Genomic DNA, 23,852 nt, shown 5'->3' on the forward strand with positions numbered 1-23,852 from the left:
TCTTTTAAGAAAACTAAAATTAAAGTGGATAAAATCTTTAAAAATATTTTTAATATTTCAAAACTACTTCTGAATGCATGCTCCTCCAACTCTATGAATTACAAAGTGCAAAGTTATTATCACAAACTAGTACTGACATCAATAGGCAATTAGTCTTGCTAAATAATTCATCTTATTTGTTAAGTGACTTGGTCCCTAGTGACATAAAAACATTAGAATACATTCTGAAGTAGTTTATGTTCAAAGATTCTATGCATCAAATAGATCTCATAAGCAGCTAACATCCTGGAGTATTTGCTGAGAAGCTACCTTGCTTAAGCTAAGATGACTCATGAATAGGTTTTATGGGAATTAATTATGACCCAACTTTGAAAAGAAAAATGTATTTCTAGTTATGTGTTCCATCTTTCACATCCCTCTTTCTTGTGTGTAGGCAGCTTAATACAACACTTGCATGATTGCTTTCCTTTTAATATCTTTTTTTTTTTAACCTGGAACTGTTTGAATAGCTTAATAGGCCAAAAAAAGAGGCATTAATGTTAACACTTTCATCACTCATGATATGCAAACTTATCATAGTTATTAAATGTTATACAGATGGAAGTAGATAAATTTTAACCAAAAGAGATCTGCAAAGTTAAGATGTGTGGCATATTCACTTTATTTTAGATTTGAAATGGGATGGGGGTAAACTGTGGTTGAACAGTAAAATATTTCAGTTGGAAATGAAGCTCATCATGTAATTATTACATTGTAGATTCTTTACCAAAGTATTTATTAAGCCCTTCTCTGCATGAGGCCACTTCCCCGAATGCATTTGTTTCCTGATGGTTTACTTTACTCTTTTAGTCAAATCTTTAACTTCAGTGACACAGAGCAGATTGGCCATCAGCAGTTAGAGTCCAGACATGGGTCCCAAAAGCTTATGTCTGCCACTGGTTTATTACTACCTCATCCCAAAGCCACTATGGCCTATTCCATTTGTAATGGCCTATACTTGAATAATTCTGCAGAATTTTTAAATGTATTTTTTATTGATTTCAGAGAGGAAGGGAAAGAGAGAGAGAGAGCTAGAAACATCAATGATGATAGAGAATCATTAATTGGCTGCCTCCTGCACGCCCCACACTGGGGTTTGAGCCCACAACCTGGGCATATGCCCTGATGGGGAATCGAACCTCAACCTCCTGGTTCATAGTTCGATGCTCAACCACTGAACCACACCGGCCAGTCTCTGCCAGAATTTTTAAAGCAATTAACATTCTTACCATTTTTTCACCAAGACCAAAAATCTATTTTTTAGGGAAAAATGATTCTGTAAAGGCCAAATTGCCCCAGGTTTTCCCCACAAAGTCCTTCCATCCTATCCTCCACTGCTGCCCCAAATCCTCAGTATGGGCTTAGCACAATGAGACCGCCTTACAAACAGCCTTCAACAGAGACAATGATGGCCATACTGGAAGCATCATACTCCCTGATTGAATAAATTGCTTCACCTCATTGAGACTCTGTTTCCTAATCTGTAAAGTTGAGATAATTATCAGACCTCCTTCATAGTCATTGTAACAATCTTAATTGATAACAAAATAAAAAAAATTTTAAAAAAGTAAAGTACTTGCCTGGAAAAATCCCATTAGGTAATGATAATCTGAATGATGATGATGATGATGATGATGAAGAAGAAAATTTATTTCCTTGCAAATCCAAATCCATCTCAAAGCAATAACAGAAACCAAGTAGACAGCAATTTCAGACATTTCTGTCTTTAATAAGCAGAATGCAATAAAAGAACTTAAATCTTTTAATCCCTTTATCTGTGTAATGTTTTACAATTCACAAAGCATTTCACATAAATTTTAATCACCTATGTAATCTTTACAACTCTGTGCTTTGGTTAACAGGTAATTTATCTCTAAACTGAGACTCTTAGGAATGAAAGTGGCCAGTATTGATCATTATACCAGAACAACTGGAATAAACCAAGAATATCCAGGCAAGCTCAAAAGTGTTAACACCCTGGTTACAAATTCCACCTTCTAATTAGAAAGTTTTCAGAGGAAAAGGATTATGTCTTCTTTGCCTTTATATCCCAACACCCAGAAAAATTCTTAACATATGGTAACATTCATAAATATCCATTGATCAGAAAGAAGTGGAGTCTGGCTCAATCAACCACTAGCCAAAGTCACATAAACAATCCAGACATAAGCTGGGCCTCCTTAGGCCTTGAAATTTCATTAATGTGGACTCTAACCTCTCAACTCAATAATCCACAGAAATGCAAATCCTGCATCATCCCCAAGAATTCCACAAATTCCTAAAATCCTTAAATTTACCCTGTCACCCCTGCCTTCTGGTTTCTGATCCATGTGTGTTATTTCTGTTCCTCATCATAGGAGTCAAAATATAAAACTGAGCCCTTCCAGTTTCAAAACAAAAATACACTTCACTTAACACAAAGAGTTTAATAGACATAGTAGACTTTCCTAAAAATATAGGGACGGCTGGAAGAGAGGTTTACTTCTGAACACTTCTAACTGAACAGCAGGCATCTCCAATGTTGCTATCCTTTGGCTATTTCATACAGAGGACTTTCCATGGATCCTTCATCCATGACTTCCCCAGTATCCTGCAGGCTTCCCCTCCCAATTTTCCCACTATTTGCTTCTTCCTCATGCTTCCTCTTTAAGAGTAAAGCAGCCCTCTGACACGCCTCAGTGACTGAGCACTGACTTATGAACCAGGAGATCACTCTTTGGTCCCAGTCAGGGCACATGCCCAGAGTGAGGCTCAATCCCAGTGTGAGGCGTGCAGGAGGCAACCGATCAATGAGTCTCATCATTGATGTTTTTATCTCTCTCTCCTTCTCTCTTCCTCTCTGAAACCAATAAAAATATGCTTTACAAATAATAATAATTTTTTTAAAAAGAGTGAAGCAAAGTCCTCTCCTCCTTTCAGAGCGGTCCATCTCTGTTCTCTGCTATTGGTCCCCAGCCCTGAAGGGCTCATCTGCCCTAAGCAGCTTTGTGAGGTATTTTGCAAACAAAGACCGTCCCTTCTCTAATCCTGGTGCCAACCCATAAGAGAGAGTGATTCTTCAGCTCCTTTCATATAGGTAGTAACTATGAGGGTGGGGCTTGCAATTCAAAGTTCTCATCTGAGAATGAGAGTATAATGTTCTTTGCTCGAAGTCCATAATCACCAACAGGAGAAGTGCAACGTGTAGGTTCAAGTGTTTGCAAGGACCATGAACCATAGGACCTTAGGCCATTCCCAGCATAGTTCCAAAGTTATGATCATGTCCATCAGATTGTCTCACTGTAGAATTTTAAAGCTGGACAGAGCTATGAAGATCTAGGCCACTGTGATGCCACGGCTGATGTTTGGATGAAGGGAAACTGGAATCCAGTCTACAGATGCTGGGCGCGTTATTCCTTCTCTGCACCACACAGCTAGTTCTGATGCCTCTGGTTACACGGAAACTGAACACCCTTTCTCTCTGCGGTTTGCTCATGCCTCAGGATGGGCACAATGCCAGTGGGCTCCGTGATCTGCACATTAAGCTAATTACAAACCCAAGGCTTGTGAGTGATTCTCAGCTGGTGAAGAAGTCATCACTGCTGGCTGCCCAGTAGAGCTATGCAATCATACTTTTTCTTCCTTGACTACCTGAGAGCAATGAATCAGCCTCACTCATTAATTTAATTGTCGCATATTCTAAATTACATGTTCATGCAAAATGACAGCAGCATGATTTGTGAAGTTTACATTAATAACACAAATAGTAGTGATAACAACAGTAAAAGTAACATATAATAATAGCAACTAATATGGCACTTACTATAGTACAAATATTAACTCATCTAATCCTCACAATGCTACAGTGGGACAAGTACTATCAGTATCAACAATTTAATAGTTTAGGAAACTGAGGCACAGAGAAGCTAAGTATCTTGGTCAGAGTCACACAGGTAGAAATTGATGGTGTTCTGGACATGAACCCAGGTTATCTGAATCCAAGACACTTGCTGTGCATCCTGGACATACCTATGGTTAGGATCAGATACTAAAGACTGCCCTTATTTTTCACATGTTTCTGAACGATCAATGATGACTAAATTTTCCTTGGTACAGAAAAAAATATATAGTGACTCCTTGATATATATAGTTCACTGAACACATAAATTTGCTTATTCTCCAATAAATCCCTCTAAAACAAAAGTAAAGGACTATTTATTAAAAGACATTAGAGCAGGAACAGTATTTTGTGTTTTTGCATGCTAGCCTCCCTCGCAGAGAGGTTGGGAAAAAATAAACAACTGAACACTAAGCTGGTGTCAAGGAAATTATCCATGCAACAATCCCAGAAAATGCCCCTGAACTCCAGAATACATTTTCAGATCATAAGAACCCACTGAGGGACCAGCACAGTAGGTGAAAGTAAATCCACATTAAGTCATGTAATCATGATATTGCAGAACACGTAAGACCAAATATATTATAATTGCTTCCAACCAGAAAAACAAGTCACATGCAAAGGACCAGGAGCCCAAATGTTTTAAACTTCTAAACAACAATACAGAATGCTATCGTGCAATGACTTAAAATTTTGGAAGAAGATTTACTTGCAACCTAAAGTTCTATATCTAATCTACCAGTCACTTGGGAAGTTAGAATAAAGACATTGCCAGACATGAGTCATCAAAAACTTCAATTCCCATGAACCACTTCTTTGGAAATTACTGGAGCATGGGCCCCACCAAAAATGAAAGAGGAAACAAAACAAAACAGAAAACATGGAACATATGAAACATGAGCTCCGACATAGGAGAGAGGTGTTGGAAATCCCTGGATGATGAGGAAGGAGAGGCTCAAGGTAACAGTTGTGCACCAGGTGGAGGAGGCAAAAGCAGGAGCTGTCAGACCTCCCTTAGGCTTAAGTCTGTAAATGGCAGTGTCACTTCTGCTACATTCAATTGGCTAAAGCCAGTCACAAGACCAGCCCAGATTCAGTGCGAGGGTTGGGGAATACCAAGAATGTGAATACTGGGACATAGAGTCCCTTGGAAACTCTCTTTGAAGACCAATTACCACGGAGAACCAAAATAATCAGCTACTAGAAATGAATGGTTGACTATGGGGAAAGAGGACTGGGGTGATGAGACTTGTGATTTTTTAAAAATATATTTTTATTGATTTCAGAGAGGAAGGGAGAGGGAGAGAGAGAGAGAAACATCAATGATGAGAGAGAATCATTGATTGGCTGCCTCCAGCACACCCACTACTGGGGATTGAGCCCACAACCCGGGCATGTATGTGCCCTTGATCGGAATCAAACCTGGGGCCCTTCAATCTGCAAGCTGTCACTCTATCTACTGAGCCAAACCCAGCTAGGGCGATACTTGTGATTTTTATAACAAATCTCTTCATGCATAACTTTAGTAAAAGTACAGTACAAATTGGTCCCTGGATTACCTACTTTTCAAATAAAGAGACAATGAGTAAAAGAAAAAGATAACGGAAATTAGGAAATCATCAATGCAATAATTTCAGCAAATGTCCCAGAACATGTTTCTATAAAATCCTGCTAAAAAATCACAATATAGAGAATACAATTATTTTAATTACCAAGAGATAGAAATGAATTAATATTTGTCATATCACAAGCAAGCAGAATAATCCAATAGAATGCTTTCTTTCTGTTATTCCGTCTTACGTTGATAATGTTTCTCAGTTTTGCATATTGTGCATAATACAGAAACACTTTCATAACGTTTTTTAACATGTCAATGGGAGATTTTGTGAGGTATTGACTTCTTTTATTGCAGAAAGGGCACAATAAAGAGGACCCATCCATTTAGGTAGGTCAGCAAAAAGAAGGAAGTAGCATGATGCTTTACAGTGTTATTAATCATAAGCCATAGAATTCATTTGTCCTTTCAGCTTGCATATTTTATTAGGGCATGAAAAAACAGTGGCAATATTTACTGCAGAAACCCTTAGCAGATGTCATTACCTAGGCAACCTGACTTTGTAAGCTTTTCGTATAGCTTTGGCCCATAAAGATCTAGTATCCCGGCTCTGAGACCTTACACAGAAGACTCAGACTAATTAAATAAGAGAAAAGGAAGAGAAAAAAAAAGCTTAGACCCAGTGGTTAGGAAGTGTGAGGACCCATGAGAGAAAGAGTCCAGCTGTCACTGCAGGCAGGATACAGTGCCAAGAGGAGGAGGGGCAGCCTTCAGTCCCAGGGGAGCCCTGCGCCACCTCAGACAGGCCAGGGAAGATGCAGCAAGTCCCTGAGCAGCTGACAGCAGGTGCCACGCACAGGAGGGGTCTCCTGTTACACCACAGAGGAGGGGCCGGGTGCCCTTTCCTGCCTGAGCGTGGTGTGGCCCTCAGAAAAAAACCCGTGTCCCCGGCCTCCGCTGCCCAGGCACACATACACAATCGATCTTCTTAATTCACGTTCTTAGGAAATAATCACGTTCTTATAATCCAAACAGAGCATTTATATCTAAATTGAGGCTCTTTCATTGTAACGAATTTACCTCTTCTCGTGTCGATCTCAGCACCTTACAAGCTTCACTCAGGGGAGTGTCTAAAGAAAAAAACCTCAACAAAAGATAGCATTTGATCGGCTCCACAAGCTCTGTCAGAGGACTACTCCTAATCCTAGTGGCGATTCCGACATGCTTATAAGTCCTGGGTGATTTAGGGGCTATCTGCTCCTAACCCCGAGAATGACTACTTCACTATGCAGTAAGTGCTCCTCTGATGAAAATTCGATGAGCTAATCATTCCCATGGGCCTCAACAGAAACCGTAATCACAGTCTGGCTGGCCGTTGCCCTGCACCCAGGAGTGTTTGCGTGGTGGCAGCATTGTTAACCTGATACATTTATTCAATACTAATCTGGTAAAGTTATTGTCGGAAATATGTAAAACACTGAAAATACTTGCACAGTGTTTTACTTTAACAAAGCAATTTCCCCTCTATTATTCTATTAAACCTCCAAAGCAATCCCGTGAGGGCAATGTTATTGATCTTGTTTTATACATGAAGAAACTAAATCTTGGAGAGGATAAGGACATTTCCAAACACCCACAGGCATTATGTAAGCTCAGGGCCATTCCCTTCCACCCAAAGAAGTTGTTACAGCCTCTATTTCCCCTCAGCACACAGCCGCTCTTCAGGGAGGGGCACCCTGACCTGGATTGGAATTGAGCCCAGCAGGTATCGCCTTCAGTCTGGCCGTATCTCACTCAGTTCTCGCAGAGGCCTGTGTGTATCATTCTTAATATCAGGGAGAAATGACCTCTTAAGTGCTACAAAGGCTTCAAAGACTTACATGTGATAGGAGTATATGCCATAATATACCATAGTTGACTTGTAATATAAAGAGTAAACAAGATGCTAAAAGCACACCAATGAAAGGGGCGCCTGGGTTTAGGGGAAATTTTCTTGCACCTCTGCATTTCAGAATGCCAAGCCCACTTTACTGATTAAACAGCCTACAGAAATACAAAGTAAGTGATATGCCAATTATTTTTTCGGGGGAATTTAAAATTACCATTTTAAATTTTACCATTTTACCAATTTTGGCCCTAATCACACAGCAGTAGAGAAATTCTGGCTCACCTCATTCATGCAATGTGGGTTGTTTTAGAGAGAGGACATAAAAGCCTGTTTGCCTACTTCTCTTTGTGTTGGGGTATCATAAGTTCAATAACATTTTTTTAAGTTTCTATGAGTAAAAAAAAAATTAAAAATCCGCTCTGGCCCTAACCGGTTTGGCTCAGTGGATAGAGCGTCGGCCTGCGTACTAAAGGGTCTCAGGTTCGATTCCGGTCTAGGGCATGTACCTTGGTTGCGGGCACATCCCCAGCGGGGGTGTGCAGGAGGCAGCTGATTGCTGTTTCTGTCTCATCAATGTTTCTAACTCTCTATCCCTCTCCCTTTCTCTCTGTAAAAAATCAATAAAATATATTTTTTTTAAAAAAATCCGCTCTGAAACCAGGCTGCCTGGGTTTGAATCTCATCTCTGGCACTTCCTAGGTACTTACTTCACATTGGACAAGTTTCTGTGTCTCAGTTTTCTCATCTGTAAAATACTGATAATGGCACCTCATAGTTTGTTCTGTAAATTTAATACATTAACACTTAGAAACAGTTCATGGCACAAGTTAAGCATGAAAGAAGTATTAGTTATTATTATCTTTCTTATTTATTAAAAATACGCCAAGAAAGAAAACCCCAACTTCCTGCAAAGGGCTGTTTCACTTCAGCCGCCTGTTACAAGCCAAATCTGAATTTCTTTGGCTAAAGTTAATGCAAGTTTTCCTACTTCCTTTTAACTTTCTCCTGAGAGTTCACCGAAGTTATTTTTACCAAGAAGAGATAGTTATCATTCAGGGCAAGAAAACAGAGCAAAGAATAAATTATACACAGGCCTCATCTACTTTTTATGTGTCTGCTTCCAGCCTTTAATTTGGTTTTGCTCCATGTAGCAGCCACATTCCTGAGAGGTTCTCCAGGGTAGGTGGTGTCTGTGCTCTCAGAGGCATCGAAGGTGTAGCCTAGCAACCCAGTCACGTGATCACCAACCCAAGTCACATTTCAATTAGTTTCATTTTACCTTCCTGGTTTTTATATAAATAGAGAATCTGATATCCATTTATTAAATTTATTTATTTTTTGAGAATCTGATGTCTTTAAATGAATGGATTGGCCGCCTCTCATTGACTGAGACCCTTATCACATTTAGCTGCAATATTTACATGAAAAAATAAACTGATGGAAATAAGTACAGTCCTTAGGAAGACTATTTAATGCAGACAAGATTCTTTAAGTAAGAAACAGAAAGGTCCAAAGACTCCAACAACAAGAAATGTTCCTCAACTAATGTAGGAATGGATTGCATCATCCTATTCTCACAGAATGATGGCCCTACTAAGGACATTACAAGGCCAGCAAATCCTGCCCCCTCTGCCACTCCAGTCCATCAAGCAGGACCAGACTTAAACTATCCAGCTCAGATGACACACCTCACATTTTCTATTTGGAAACTCCCAAAGAGAGTCCACAGCTCTTTACAACCCATTGAGGTATTCAATGACCTTCAGGGAATTAAAACATTGTTCTCTGCCTTGACCAGTGTGGCTCAGTTGGTTCAGCATGGTCCCATGCACCAAAAGGTTGCTGGTTTTGATTCTGGTCAGGGCACATGATAGGGTCTCAGGCTTATCCCCGGCAGAGGCTATGCAGGAGGCAGCTGATGAATATTCACTCTCTCTTTCCCTCTCCCTTCCTATCTCTCTAAAAAAGAATCTATCAAAATATTTTTAAAATAATTAAATAAAATGTCAAAACCATTTTAAAAAGTTATATATGGGCTCTAGTTTAAACCTCAGACTTAAAAAAAGGAATGCTCCCCAACACTGATGCTCAAGTCCCTAAATAAATACTCCCAGAAACGCATACCCATTGGTGCCATGACATATTTGGGATGGCATCCATACCTCAAGCAGGTCCTAACTCTGCTCTGAAACTGCCTCATTCTTTAAGCCTCCACGTTCCTCCATTCTCTTCAAGCTGCCATCCCTTCTCAGTCTTAGCAGGTGGTACCTCTCTTACTTCTCTGATACTGTGTATGTTCATCCAAGTTTTCTTCTATCATTATCTTCCACTCATGAATATTATTTTCTTCATTCAGCCTCTTTGTTCTTCTTCTTTACTCTGAAGACCTTTCTTCTTGGCCTCCATTCTCCAGGGTCTCATCCATCATGTATTTGCTTTCTTCTTTCACATTAACAATGCCTCCCTCTCCAATGGCCCTCTCACTTCTTCTATAAACACAGTCAGGGTCCCTGTCAGCTAAGAAAACCCTTCTCTTCTCCACCAAGCCCCTCAAGGTAGCATCTTCCTTTTTTCCCCTTACCCATCACTCTGAATATTAATCTGCCTTTCTATCAGCATTCCTCTGCCTTCACTCATTCTGAATTTTTGACTTGCTTACTAACTCTGCAAATTCTTTGGGTAAAACTAGGAAATGTTCCAAAATATTTATATATGTAGGAGCTATGTGGGAGGAAAGGATGAAGGGAGAGGAGAGAGAAACCAGCAGTGGCAGTCCTCAAAAAGCACCATCAAAAAATGTTATTCCTAGATGAGGAACACCCCAAGGCACAAAGTTTTCTCTTTTTGCAAGAATGAGAGTGAGTTGGGTAGTGGCAGCAGACCTTGATCCTGACTTACCACCTGGAAATACAGAAGGTGGGCGCCATATAGAATTATGCAGCTAAGCCACGTTTGCAGGAGGGATTTGTCTTTGTGGTAACTGAGAAGAAAGCCTTCCAGTTGTGAAGAATAACTAGCTTGGAAAGCTACCCTGCGTCCATTATAACCCAAATCACTAAGTAATAAATAATAAGTAAAGGATTAGCATATAGACATAGTCTAAGGAAAAAAAACAAAGCAAAATGTATTCACAAAAGAATAATACTCTTCATAAAAAATGTTTCCTGGGAACAGATAAACATGAATAAATATTTTATTATTAAATTTAAACATTTTATTTTTTTTTAATCTTTATTGTTGAAAATATTACATATGTCCCCTTTTTTCTTCCATTGACCCCTTCTAGCCCCCCAAATTTAAACATTTTAAATATCAATGAAGTACTCAGAGTAGGTGAGGCAACAAGAGGAGATAAAATGTGAGTAGCACTCAGGAATGAAGTACTGGGAAAATAAAATAAAATCATCAGAGAATTGCAGAAGAAATCAGGAATAGTGCAAGATAAAATACACATTGTAAAAACCAGGGCAGGACACAAAGGATAGAAGTGGGGAAAGTGAATAAGAATGAAATAAATGAAAATGAAGAGGTAATTGGGGGAAAAAAGAGTTAATTGGTATGAAAAAGAAATTATATTTATAAAAGTCAAAAAATAGAGATCCAACATAAGCATAATTGGTATCTCCAAGAAATAAAAACAAAATAATGCATCAGAACAGATATTTTAAAATATAATTACATAATTTAAAAATATAATTTAATAAATTTTTTATTTAAAAATATTTTAAACTTTGATCTAGATATTGAAAGAGCCACCTTATGCTGGAAAAACTTATTTGAATCTTCAACACCCAGATATATCAGCTATATACTAGTAAAGTTACTTAACTTGAAAAAGAAAAAGAAAAGAAAGAATATTTTGGGCCACCAGGCAAAATAAGCAAGTCTTTTATGAGTTGGAAAATCAAGCTGGCCTGAGACCTACTTACAGTAATAGTCAATGTGGGGAGACAATAGAGCAACAGATTTTATATTGAGCCATTGTCACTCGACCATAATGACTATTTTAAAAAACAGCTTAAAATATTCTAGAACTCTGGCAGTAGTGTCCCTATAAGTAACTCTTAAAAAAAAAAAAAAAAAACTACTAGAGAAGAATTCCACCTACTGACCAAGAGATTCTTGAGCACACTCTGGCAAAATCTCTAATTGTGAGCATTGGTACTAGAATCTAACAGAACTAAAATAAAAACAAAAATGGGAACTTGAGGAACATAAAGGAGTTATTTTCCATAACAAGGCAGAAATAATACTATAACAATAACAATAGTATAACAATCGGCAATACATTCTGATATGTTCCTATTTATCATTTGTTTATGCTGGTGACCCTGGTATGAGTTTGCAGTCCCTGTTGTTATCTGAGGAAATAAGAAATATATTTTTATGGGGAAAAATCCCTGTGTAAACTGAATAAATATTCATAATTTTTAAACACTAATCAACTTACTACAAGTATGTGGTTTATACTGAACCCAACATATGTGGACACCAGAATCAGAAATTCCATTTGAGAATGGCTATTAAAAAAAAAAAGTAAACAAATAACAGGTGTTGGTGAGGATGTGGAGTAAAGGGAACCCTTTTGCACTGTTGGTAGGAATGTAAACTGGTGCAGGCACTGTGGAAAACAGTCTGAAGATTTCTCAAAAAACTAAAAAGAGATTTACCACCACACAACATAGCAATTCCACTTCTGAGTATTTATCCAAAGAAAACATAACACTAATTCAAAAAGATATATGCACCCCTATGTTCATTGCAGCATTATTTACAACAGCCAAGATATGGATGCAACCTAGGTGTCCATCCATAGATGAATGGATAAAGAAGATGTGGTACATATATATAATAACATTATGCAGCAATAAAAAAGAATGAAATCTTGTCATTTGTGACAACATGGACGGGCATAGAGTGTATTATGCTAAGTGAAATCAGTCAGACAGAAAAAGACAAATACCATATGTTTTCACTTACATGTGGAACAAAACAAAAAATAAAAACAGAGACCAATGGGGGAAGAAGTGTGAAAAATATAAAATATAATATAGTCAATAATATTGTCATAAGTTTGTACAGTGACAGATGATTACTAGAATTCGTGGGGTCATCACATTGTAAGCTATAAAAATGTCACATTACTATATTGTACACCTAAGCTAATATAAAATTGTATACCAACCACACTAACTTTTAAAAAAAGAGATTGTCAAGCAGTAGTTCTTAATGGCTGATTTGCCTCCCTTCACTCCTGAGGGAATTTAGCAATGTATAGAGACATTTTTGATGGTAGTAACTTTAAAAAGAGGTGCTATTGGCATCTAATGGGTTGAGTCCAAAGATGCTGCTAAATATTCCACAATTACAGGATAGCCCCCACAATAAAATGTCAATAGTGCCGAGTTTGGAGAAACCCTACTGAACAACTGAATACGCTTTTCAGAAGAGGGGTATTGATGGGAGAGTAAGGGAGTGGGTCGTCTTGGTATAATAAGCTCATCATTGTTTTCTCTCTCCCCCTCTTTCCTCTTACTTGTCTACAGGAGCCAATGCCTCTGCCCCGGACCAACTGAGCTTGGCCTTAGCCTGGAACCGAGTCGACATCGCTCGCAGCCAGATCTTTATTTATGGGCAACAGTGGCCGGTAGAGTATATATGTTGTCACCCCTGGAAAGCCTACCGCTTGCTTGGGCAAGGATGTTTATTTAAGGAGCCTCTGAGAGCAGCTGGGGAAACTGCTGCTTTTTCCTTAGGATGTAAATGAGTTAGGAAATCACTGCCACCTGGTGGAACATGTGCCTAGCACAACTCAAAACGTTCCCAACATCTCCCATCTCTCTGAAGGCCTTTGATAGCAACTTTCAGCAGCAAATGATGCTATTTCTTTTAAATGTCTAAAAATATAGACCTAATACAAAATTCCAGCAATTAAAATACAGGAGGGAATTAGCAGTTGTAGTTAGCAATTTGTTTCTGGTTTCCTTTGAGGTTGCTGCTTCCAAGTAGCGGCAACCTGTGCTGGTGTATGGCTGGGTCGCACCTCAGGATAAAGAATTAGCAGGCTTCCCATGTAGGTGCCATCTGGTCCTGGTGGCTGAGCACCGGTCCTCCCTATTCCCAAGCACAGCACAGAGGGAACCAACGCTTTATATAACTGTTCCTGGTTTGTTGCCCTCAATTGACTCTACCAAAAATAAAAACTTGGAAAATCGGCCATTGGGTGATGTATGCATGTATCCCCAGGAGGTAACCAGCATACTTCTGTGCCTGGAATTTTTACTTCTGTGGCTGGAATGACTGTACGGGTCTTTTTTAACCCTTCCTTTTCCCTGAGGTCTGCCTAGGATGGAGTCCCTGTCTTCATTTAGTGCCACGAGGGCATTGCTGCTATGGAAAAATTTGTCAAGGAGTCTGGACACAGAAATCTTTGTGAAAGGAATTAAATAAAACCTTAGTAAACAAGCCAAAGGACCTAAACAGTTGTTGTGTCTCTCTGTGGAAATGGGTGAGATAAAGGCACAGTGGTATCACTTAACTAAAAAAATAGAACAACCTACTTTCTAGTCTGCTTACAGGGGTCCCTCTTGTCAAGCCAGCTAGGGTCTAATTCAGAGCCTAAGAAAAATGAAAACAAAGACAGCAAAGTACCCATTTTAGCACTTCAGTGGTGCTGCAGAAGTTTGGTCAGAGAGTTAGGGGAGGAAAAGCCTTGTAAACCCTTGTACCTTCTCAGGAGACAGAGAGTGAAAGAGAGAGAGAAGCCGATTTTGAGATTCAAGGAGATTATAGCTTTAGCAACTGGAAATCCTTGAATTCTATTTTCAAAGATAAGATCCAAAACACAGGAGAGATTGTCGCTGTCCCAAAAGCAGAGTTGGAAGCAGTCTTGCTAGCATGCTCTTGGGAGTGCTGAAGGTTTACCAGATGTCAGAGGCATCCATGTCTAAACTGTCCAGGTGACTGCTAAAGAACTGCATCTCTAGATCCTGGGGCAGGCTAACTCAGTGACTTGATTTGCAGGTGGGGTCTTTGGAACAAGCCATGTTGGATGCCCTAGTTCTGGACAGAGTGGATTTTGTGAAATTACTCATAGAGAATGGAGTAAGCATGCACCGTTTTCTCACCATCTCCAGACTAGAGGAATTGTACAATACGGTAGGACCAAGCTAAGGCTTTTTACTTTCTCTGCGTTTTTTGTTTTACCTTCTCCTGCTCCCCTACATGCCTGTGAGTCTCCTCCCTGCCCTCCAAATGCATGGATCATTCTTCACAAAAGCCCCCTCACACCGGTGTAGACAAGCAACACCGAGTCACCAAGATTCCACTTGTTTTAACTGCTCAGTTGTAAGCACCTAAGGCAGAAAGTTATGTGATCACCAAAAGGTAACATTCTCATATTCTTACATCAAATCACCAGGACATCGAAAGTAGGACAAAATTAGAACATAGTTTATTTGTAAGCCAGAGGTGTTTGAGGCAATCAGCAGAGAACAATTGATTTCACTCCAAGCATCAAAGAAGGCAAATTAATTATCCTGCACCATCTTGTTATCCTCAGAGCTATGAATAAAATATAAAAACCTCTTACTTGGGGTTACCCCCAAAAATTTGTCATTGTTTTATAATGATTTTTTAACTCATTCACTAGGGATACCAAGGAGTAATCATAAGAAAAACTACTGTTTATGAAGCTTTTGAGAGTATTTGGTGAATTAAGTACATTGGCTCTGAGCTCCTACTCACTAAAATCCAGTGATGTTTAAAATGTTAGAAATTGCACTGCCCCATTTTACAGATGAGAAAACAGAGGCCAAAAAAGTGAATTGAGTTATTCAAGGTCACAAAACTCCTAGGTGAAGAAAGAAGCTAGTACTGACCTAAAGCTTCTTAGAGATTATTCTTCCCTTCATTTGTCACAGCACTTCTCTATTTCACCACCCACAGTACTAATGAGATTAAAATTATTGACCTATTCCCAGCCAGTTTTAGGTGTTAGATGGTGCCTTCTGGCTCTATCTTACTCCCACTGATGGAAATAGAAATGAGTTTAGTAGAGTGTTTCCAGGTTTCTGTTTCCCCTGTAGATTTTGTTATTGTTGCTGTTCAGCATACTGAGACTTTCAGTAAGAATAATAAACCAAGATGGTGAATAGGAGGCCCAACCTTTCATCCCCACAAAAAAGTAGAAATATGCAATCAGCCAAGTCTGAATGATAAAGAACTTTAAAATGTGAAGAGATTAATAACAAGTAAGGAGATTGAATTCATAATCAAAAACCTCCCAACAAAGAAAAGTCCAGGACCAGGTGGCTTCATAGGTAAATTTTACAAATTGTTATCCTCATTGTAGAGATGGTAATACTGAGTCACAGTGAGGCAGCTTGCGTGTGGTCACAGCTGGGGAGCCAGGCATTCTGACTCCACCGTCTGCATGTTTAATCCCTATCGTCCTGCATCCCTCAGTGGAAAAAGCTCTGATGAGCATGTCTGCTTGAGTGGGCAAGTAGGTCACTGAGGCCGTAGAGGGGGATGATCTCAGTCCTTGAATGTGTTTCAGCCATGCTTAAGGGTTTGCCACCACTGTCAGATATTTTCATGGGGTCACCAGATTTAGCAAATAATAATACAGGATGCCCAGTTGAATTTAAATTTCAGACAAACAACAAATAATTTTTAGTATAATTGTGTCCCAAATACTGCATGGGGCATACTTATATTAGAAGTCATTCACTGTCTATCTGGAATTCAAATGTAACTAGGCGTCCTATATTTTATCCAGCATGCCTATTCCTGAAAGACAATGGAGTGGCAAACCATTTCATTTCATTCTTCCTTAAGCCAGAGGTGGGAAACTTTTTTTCTGCCAGGGGCCATTTGGATATTTATAACATCATTTGCTTAATCTAATTCACTTAATATAAATTTATGTCACCAGGAAAAGACTCCTAGATTTACTGAATTTCGAGTCCACCTGTGGTTGCCGTGGCAGGCCAGACCAAGTGATTTGGGGGGCCTCATACAGCCCCCGGCCCACAGGCCAACACTCCCCACCCCTGCCTTAAGCAAATATATATCTTTTCCCCAGGCCTCTCTTTTCCAGACTAATTGTGGCCTTTTCTTTAGACCAGATTTTAGCAAACTACCGCCCAACAGCCAAATCCAGCTTGCTGCCTATTTTTGTATGGCCTGGGAGCTGAGAAGGTTTTTTTTTACATTCTCAGTGTTTGAAAAAATCAAAAGAAGAATATTTTGTGACATTCAAATTATATGAAATTTTCTCTTTTTTTGTGTCCACAAATCAAGTTTTGCTGAAACATAGGCAAGGTCCTTTGTTTAGGTATCATCTCTGGCTGCTTCCGCACCAACGGCAGTGCTGAACAGCTGCCATGAAGACTCTATGCCCCACATAATCTAAAATATTGACCACCTGGCTATTTACTAAAGAAGTTTACCAACCCCTTACACAATTTCTCATTCAATGTGGGTAATAAACAAGATGTGATTGGCAGTGTACCAAAGTGTATTTCCAGTGCAGGGAAACTGGCCCCTTTGCCTCCCCCTGCTGCAAAACTAGCCCCTTGAGTGATGTCTTGGTTTAGCTGTCCACAGCGGTGATGGTTTCCTTTATAGAGTTTGAACCTAGAGCCTCAGATGCTTTTCCTTGAGGAACCACAAGTCAAAAATCTGCCAGTGTGTTTCTTTAGAAAAGACAGGTACAACTGAGCAACTACAACAAGGTTCATCTGATCGACTGTCCCTTGCCAGCCAGCCCCTTCCTTCCAGATCCTCCTTGCCTCACCAGGAAGAGCCCGACTAGCAAAACCATTTGATTCTTCTTTATTGTTTTCAGAGACATGGGCCCTCAAACACATTGTACCACTTGGTCAGGGATGTCAAAAAGGTAAGAACCCTCTCGACTGCAGGTCAGAGGCCCTGTCTTGACTGCTTCCTGTGATTAGAAAGCACCTCTGTTTTGCATTGCATGAGCCGCCAGAGCACTCCTGTCCCTGCCAGACGCCCCTCATTTCAGGGCACAGAGTGTGCGTGTGTGTGTGTGTGTGTGTGTGTGTGTGTGTGTCTTTTAACTCTGACATCTCTGCTTACGATGCAGCTGCGGTTTATCTTCGATCTCCGTGGTTTTAGACGCTTTTGTTGAATATAGTGCTTTGGATAGTAGAACTCCAGGCTTTCCCCCATGCCAGGTGGATTTATGCCATTACCTGTATTTTTCCATATGCCCCTCTCTGTTTGGGGAGTTTGTTTCCATGCTGTCCAACCTGTTATAAGAGGAATCTTCATGTACTAGCTCCTGATGCAATATATCACTGTCACATCTAGCATTGTGCAGGGTGTAGAATAATACCAAGGCTCAGAGCCACAGAGACCAAAACATATATATGTATACATTCTTCTAACGCTTTATTTTTTCCAGTATAGTTTTTCACATTCATCATCTAAGATTTTGATGAGGAAAAAAATCCAGTAGGTTTGGATCAAATAGATTTATCCCCATTTTACAGATGAGGAGGCTGAAATGCAAAGAGCTGTATTAAGTGATCAGTGAAGAACTAGAATTAGAACTCAGAAACTTTGATTAATAATAACATAATAATACCTGATATTAGTGATGGCTAGGTGTGTGACACCAATCTACACTTTCTAGGCACCTTAGCTCATTTCATCTTGACAACAATTCTGTGGAGTAGAATTTTTTATTATTATTTTGTTATTATATAGCAATAGTCCCATGTATAGATGAGAGGAGTGAGACACAAGGAGGTTATTTTTAAACTTACCTGAGAACTTGTTCTTTGGCCCCATATAATCTCTTTCAGGAATAGCTTTGGTCTGAGCCTTAGAAAGCATTCCCAGGAAGTGATGCTTTAACTGTAATGAACAAAATAGACAGTGGCACTCCCCCCTCCCTACACATACACACACACAAACACAAACATACATGTACACCCCTCTACCAATTTGTAGCAATTCTTCACCAAAGTCCACAAGGCATACTCAGAACAAGTTACAAAGTAAGGTCAAGGATAGAGTCCAGTTCCTTCATGTCATAGGCATTTTGATGGCTAGAACTGACCCTTAGGTGTCCTGTAGGCACTTTTTCATTTTCCTTCAAAAGGTCAAGCAAAGGCCCTGGGTCTGCTTATAATGTTCCCATTAACCAGGTGGACCTTTCTGATCCATGTGAGTGAGTGAAGCCTGTTGTTCTTTCGAAGCAAGGGAAACAGATGCCATGCAGTCTGTACACCCAACCCGACAAGCATTTTCCCACGATCACATCTTCCGTTGGTCCACCCCACTTCAAGCCATAGCATACCTGCCCTCAACAAGCCTATTTCTCTTTCCCTCAGGTCTTCCAGTTTCTTTTAAATTATTCTGGCTGAAAATTGCCTAGAAACTAAAAGAGGGGAATATCTCAGGAGATTGTGTATTCTTTGCCAAGATATTTGTTGCTCGTATTCAATAAAATGTCTTGAGATGTTTCTAAAATAACAAGATATTATCCCCTCACCTTAAGCTGCCCAGTGTCACTGAAGGTATTGTGAGGCTCTCTGAGGGGACAGCTGTGCCTTTGTGCCTCAGTGCCAGCCATCGGCCAATCCAAACCTTCAAACAAAGTCCACTTCCATCATGCAGGTTCTCAATGTCCCGCATGATTTTCAAAAGGATTTTGTAGGTAGATCTTACTGAGTACAAATGATCAAAATCCCTCCTATTAGGTTTTCTGCCTTGCTGGACTCTGCTTCGCAATATCGTTGTTTCTTTTTGGAAATCCCAGTAGCTGCCTCTTGCATTTGCTCACGTCACTTGTGTTAAAAGGCATGTACAGTAGTTTTAAGGTGGGATTCTTTTAAACTTCTTAGCTAAAGATGTACAAGAGAAGGCGCAAGGATATAGTTACCTAAGAATTCATTTACTTACTAACTTAGTAACTGGAAAAAATGAAAACATACCACCCAGGATAGTACTGAACTGGCTTAGGAACAATTTATCTTTTTACCAGGGACTAGAGATTGCCAATAGGGGGGAAGAAACGGAAAGTCTATGCTTAGCTTCTTCCTTTGGGAAGAAACAGGAGCAGGAAATGCAGCCTTCACTTATTTCTGTGATAAAGATGAGCATCGGACTATTGGAAAGCAGGAAAGAATAACAATGGAGCCAAAGGAGCTGGAAGTGTCTCCATTTTATGTTACAGGGAAGAAGGGGACTGAAAATGATGGGGGTCTGTTTGTTTATTTTATTTTTTTAGAGAGAACAAGGGAGGGAGAGAGAGAAGAACATTGATGTGAGAGTGAAACATTGATTGGTTGCCTCCTGCACGCCTCCTACCAGGCATGTGCCCTGACCAGGAATGGAACCGGTAACCTTTCAGTGCACAGGACAGCGCCCAGCCAACTGAGCCACACCAGCCAGGGCATTTGTGTATTTTTAAGAATTAAATGGTGGAGAAATTAATATTTTCCTCAGGGGGTTCACATTTTCCTCAGGTGGTTCCAGAAGACTTTTAGGAGTTAGGCCTGTAAGATTCTCAAAAAACAAGGTTTAAAATGCTAAGAAATCTTGGACAGTTTAAGCAATTGTCAAAATTAAGGGCCATAATAATTAGTATGTACTTTATGCTTTATGATTATAGGACTTTGTGTATATATTGATTGATTTAATCTGTGGTTAAAAAACTTAGTAAGTGATAAGCCCTGATACAAAATGCTGTTCATAAGTATGAACACCGCTCTGGACCTTAAACATCGTGTTTGATAACATGTCTGTAAACTAAATGTAAGTAACTCTGACAAACCCAGGGAATGCATTTAGGAATTATCACACCGTCATAGGTTAACCAGCATGACACCTGCAAGTCCAACTAACCTTTGAAATCAACAGAACTGAATGTGGAGAATTGCTCCCATGCTAGTTTCAAATTTCAAATTATTTATACCAAGGGAACAATCTAGGAGCAATGAGATGAAGAGTTGCTATTCAGCATCTATCAGAAATTTAAAATTATTTAAGTCAACCCAGTTCCCTGGACTGTTTTCATGCATAAATCCATTGGATGCACCAATGCTCTCTTATTAAACCAGAGTGGCCCAGTCTGTCTGCTTTTTCGTGAATTCTAACTTGTCATTTTAGTAGCTATTTGCCTGCTCATTTTGTGCCTCTATGTTTTAAAGTAGTAGTTTTTCTTTCTTAATTAAATGTGCTAATACTTCAGAATACCTCTACTATCCCTCCCCACCAAAAGAGTATGATATTTGTTTATGTAGAAGTAGTGTGAAATTAGTATAGTTTAAAATTCATTCACATGGGAATCAAGACTCAGAACTTTACAGAATTAAGAAAAAAAAGTTTTTCAGACACAATTTGGGTAAAGAAAGGACTTTTTATAATCCCATCTAAATTCACACAAATTTACAAAAGCATTCTTACTTTTTATAAGATTAGTTGCCCAGTCTATTACCACGCCAAACATTGGGGGAATGCCCTCTTTTTCCATAAACTTTCACCAGAATAGTCTTTTCCCCATTCTCCCTTGGTAAACCTGACAACCAGCTATCATTAACACCTTTCATGCATCAGAAGGAAACAGTCTAAGTTTCAAGAAAAGCAAAAAAGGTGTTTCCTAAACAGTAGAAATGTGTTGTGATGTCATAACCTGACATCTGAAAAATAGAGTGCATTTAGGAGAGCAGATCTATGTGAATGTAAACTATTCTTTGAATGAACAGCTGTCCTTCAGGATGGCATGGGTTAAAACTCAGCTTCCGAGTAGTAGTAGCTCATAGCATGAAAAAGGGAGACGACGTTTTCAAGTTATGGCGTTGTACCTATCCACAGACCCAAGCTTCTCTGTTTCATTCTGTGGGTCAGGTTACTTACATCATGTGGCTTCCCATGAAATGGGGGATAAGTGTTCAGGCTTTACCAGTTACCAAAGTCATTGCCAAAAAGGGAAGGGTAAATACCAGAAACAGCAGACAGAAGGAGGAGTGTCACACCAGTGTCGTTGTTGACCTCCTACCTGAAAAGGACCCCAGCAAAGGAAGACTCCTCCAGAAGGTTTTTGGACATTACCTGTGGCATGTGAGGTGCCGTGCACTTTCTCTGCTTTTGTCCAGAGGAGGTGGATATGAAGAGCACACCCGCACCCCTGTCTGCCCCTTTACCACCCCTGGTCTCTAAGCCCCCAGCTCCACTAACCAAACCTCAGGGGATTCGTGGAAGCTACATCAACCTGGAAGCTGGGATAAGAGTCTTTGTCCAGTGACCTGGCAGCATAGAAATAAGAGCAGCCTGCCAGCTGGTAGTCAGACCTTGAGAAACAGACAAGACTGTAAAAGTAACTGGGTCCAAACTGCATGTTTTCAAAGTGTAAACTGAGGTACAGAGAAGGGGTGTGATCTAGCCACGCCCTCAGTCCAGCCCAGTGCTATTTCCATAGTGGGACCCTCTTGCTGCTGTTCTCTGCACATGTTACCCCTGCAGTCACAGGTACCCAAGGCCATCGGCCCAGACAGGCACCAGTGCTGCATCCCCTTCAGCGTTCACCCAGGACACAGTTATGGCAGTTTTACTCATTTTATTAAATCTATTTCTTCTTCCCCAAAAGGTTTCCTCTCTTCCCAGTAAAAACTGTGAAACTAATTTCCCTTAATTTCTCTGCTTCCATAAGCCTCTGGAAAGAAACAGCTGTAGTCTTACAGACTGAGTTCAAACGCATTGCTTGGTAAAGTAAGCTTTTCCTCCTTCAGATATCACTTCAACAAAAGCATCTGACTCCCTCCTCATCCCCAGATCCTCCAATCTGCTCTGTGTTCATTTACATCAGTTATTACACAAAACAGAGCAGGCAGGCAAATGCTGAGGAGGAAGGAGCCCGCATTGGTTTGGGTTAGGTGAACATCGCCGCCTTGTGGTCAAACAGAAAGCAGGCCCGTTTTCTTCCTGGCCTTCACTGAAAGCTGGGGAGAACCTAGGATACTCTTTGAATCCTTTCCCCTGCTTCAGACCAGACCATCCATCACTCTAAAATAATCAAGCTTTATATGATAAGTTTCTAAAGAAAATAAGATCATGGCACCTTCTTTGGTAGAATATAAACCTATAAGCCCTTTATGAATGAAGTCATTTAAAAAAAAAGGGTTTTTTGCCCCTCTTAAATTTTATTTATTTAGAATTTTACTATTATAACTATTCTTCCTGACAACTCCCACTCTTACAGACATGTCACATGTATAAATATTGCCATTCAATGTTGGTCTTCAGACAATATCGATTCTTGTTCTTAGAATTCAAACTAATGCTTCCATATGGATTTCTCAAATGAAAATATATAGGTGTTAGACTCGATATTACCCACGTCTTAAATTTAGAACATTGTTACAAGGATGAAAATAAGGACAAGTTCCTAGACTTGCTATAGCTGCCTTTCAATAGCATCGTAATAGATCCTCTGGGGATTTTGTCAAAACCTGGTACATTACAGACCACAGAGGCCAGGAAGTTCAACTCTTTTCAGTGAGAAAACTGAGGAATTGAGGGCAAGTGGCTGGTTTGTCCTATAGACAGAAGCCCAGGGCAGTTGAGTCCCAGCCAGTGTCCCTTACCCTGCCTGCCTCACAGTGCCAAGCAAATAACAGGCAGGGCGGGCTTCCTCTGGAGGGCGCCCTTCATGGAGCCAAAGGCATGGAGAGGAGGCTGACTCGGGGTGGCCAGGCTCTGGGGCTCTTCTACCTTTGAAATAACAGAGGTGCTTAACAATCTGGCAGAGCCAGGCCTTACAGAAACTGCAGCCTTGTTAACCTGTCCCAAAATAATGGAGAAAAATCATCGCGTGGGTAATAGCTTTTAAATCAGCTTAATGTTTATGGAAAGGGCAATACCTGAGAAGTTATGATCTTCAAATAAAACCTTGTCTACGTTCCCTTTGTTATAGTTTCACCATGCTTTGCATAAGGAAGCCAGACAATTGGTCTTTCTTAGCAGCCGGAGGATAGCTTAATTTGACAATTTAGATTGATGAGATAATCTTCACACAAAAGAGATCCCGAAATTCTGAGAAAGTGGGGGAGGAGTGAGAGACCGTTTCTGTGAAGGGACAGTTCAGCAAAAGAAATGGGTTCTGATGAGCCCAGGTCAGGGATGGGAGGGGTTGTGTGCCTTAAAGTGCTGCCATCTCATCTGGAATGCCCTTCACACAGTCCCACTTCGCTCAGCCTTTTCAGATTAGGTCCCCACGCCTGCCTTGTATCCCAAGCTAAGGGAGAGGTGGAATGCAGTGGGCAGGGCTGAGAACTAAGGCCACAAGCAGCAAGGAGGCTGAAAGAGCAGCACTTGGATTCATACACTTGGGCTGGTGCATCAGCTGCTATCCATTCATTCCTGCCCATACAGACACACCAATACGCATATTTCAAGACAGATTTCTGCAGTAAACCGAGACTTTCCCAAACACGGGTGACTCACACACTGTGGCT

General features: G+C 40.1%; 1 protein-coding gene across 3 annotated transcripts in view; it reads left to right on the top strand.

Annotated features, from left to right (window-relative positions):
* Nucleotides 1-23,852, top strand: part of TRPM3 (transient receptor potential cation channel subfamily M member 3) — a 237,081-nt gene that overhangs the window by 119,416 nt on the left and 93,813 nt on the right. For all 3 annotated transcript variants that reach the window (XM_036330860.1, XM_036330862.1, XM_036330861.1), the window contains exons 10-12: nt 12,906-13,006; nt 14,383-14,517; nt 17,213-17,263. In XM_036330860.1, coding sequence (XP_036186753.1) covers nt 12,906-13,006; nt 14,383-14,517; nt 17,213-17,263 — 287 coding nt within the window. The remainder of the gene's footprint in view (nt 1-12,905; nt 13,007-14,382; nt 14,518-17,212; nt 17,264-23,852) is intronic.

This window comes from Myotis myotis, unplaced genomic scaffold (assembly GCF_014108235.1).
Source record: "Myotis myotis isolate mMyoMyo1 unplaced genomic scaffold, mMyoMyo1.p scaffold_m19_p_12, whole genome shotgun sequence".
NCBI lineage: Eukaryota > Metazoa > Chordata > Mammalia > Chiroptera > Vespertilionidae > Myotis > Myotis myotis.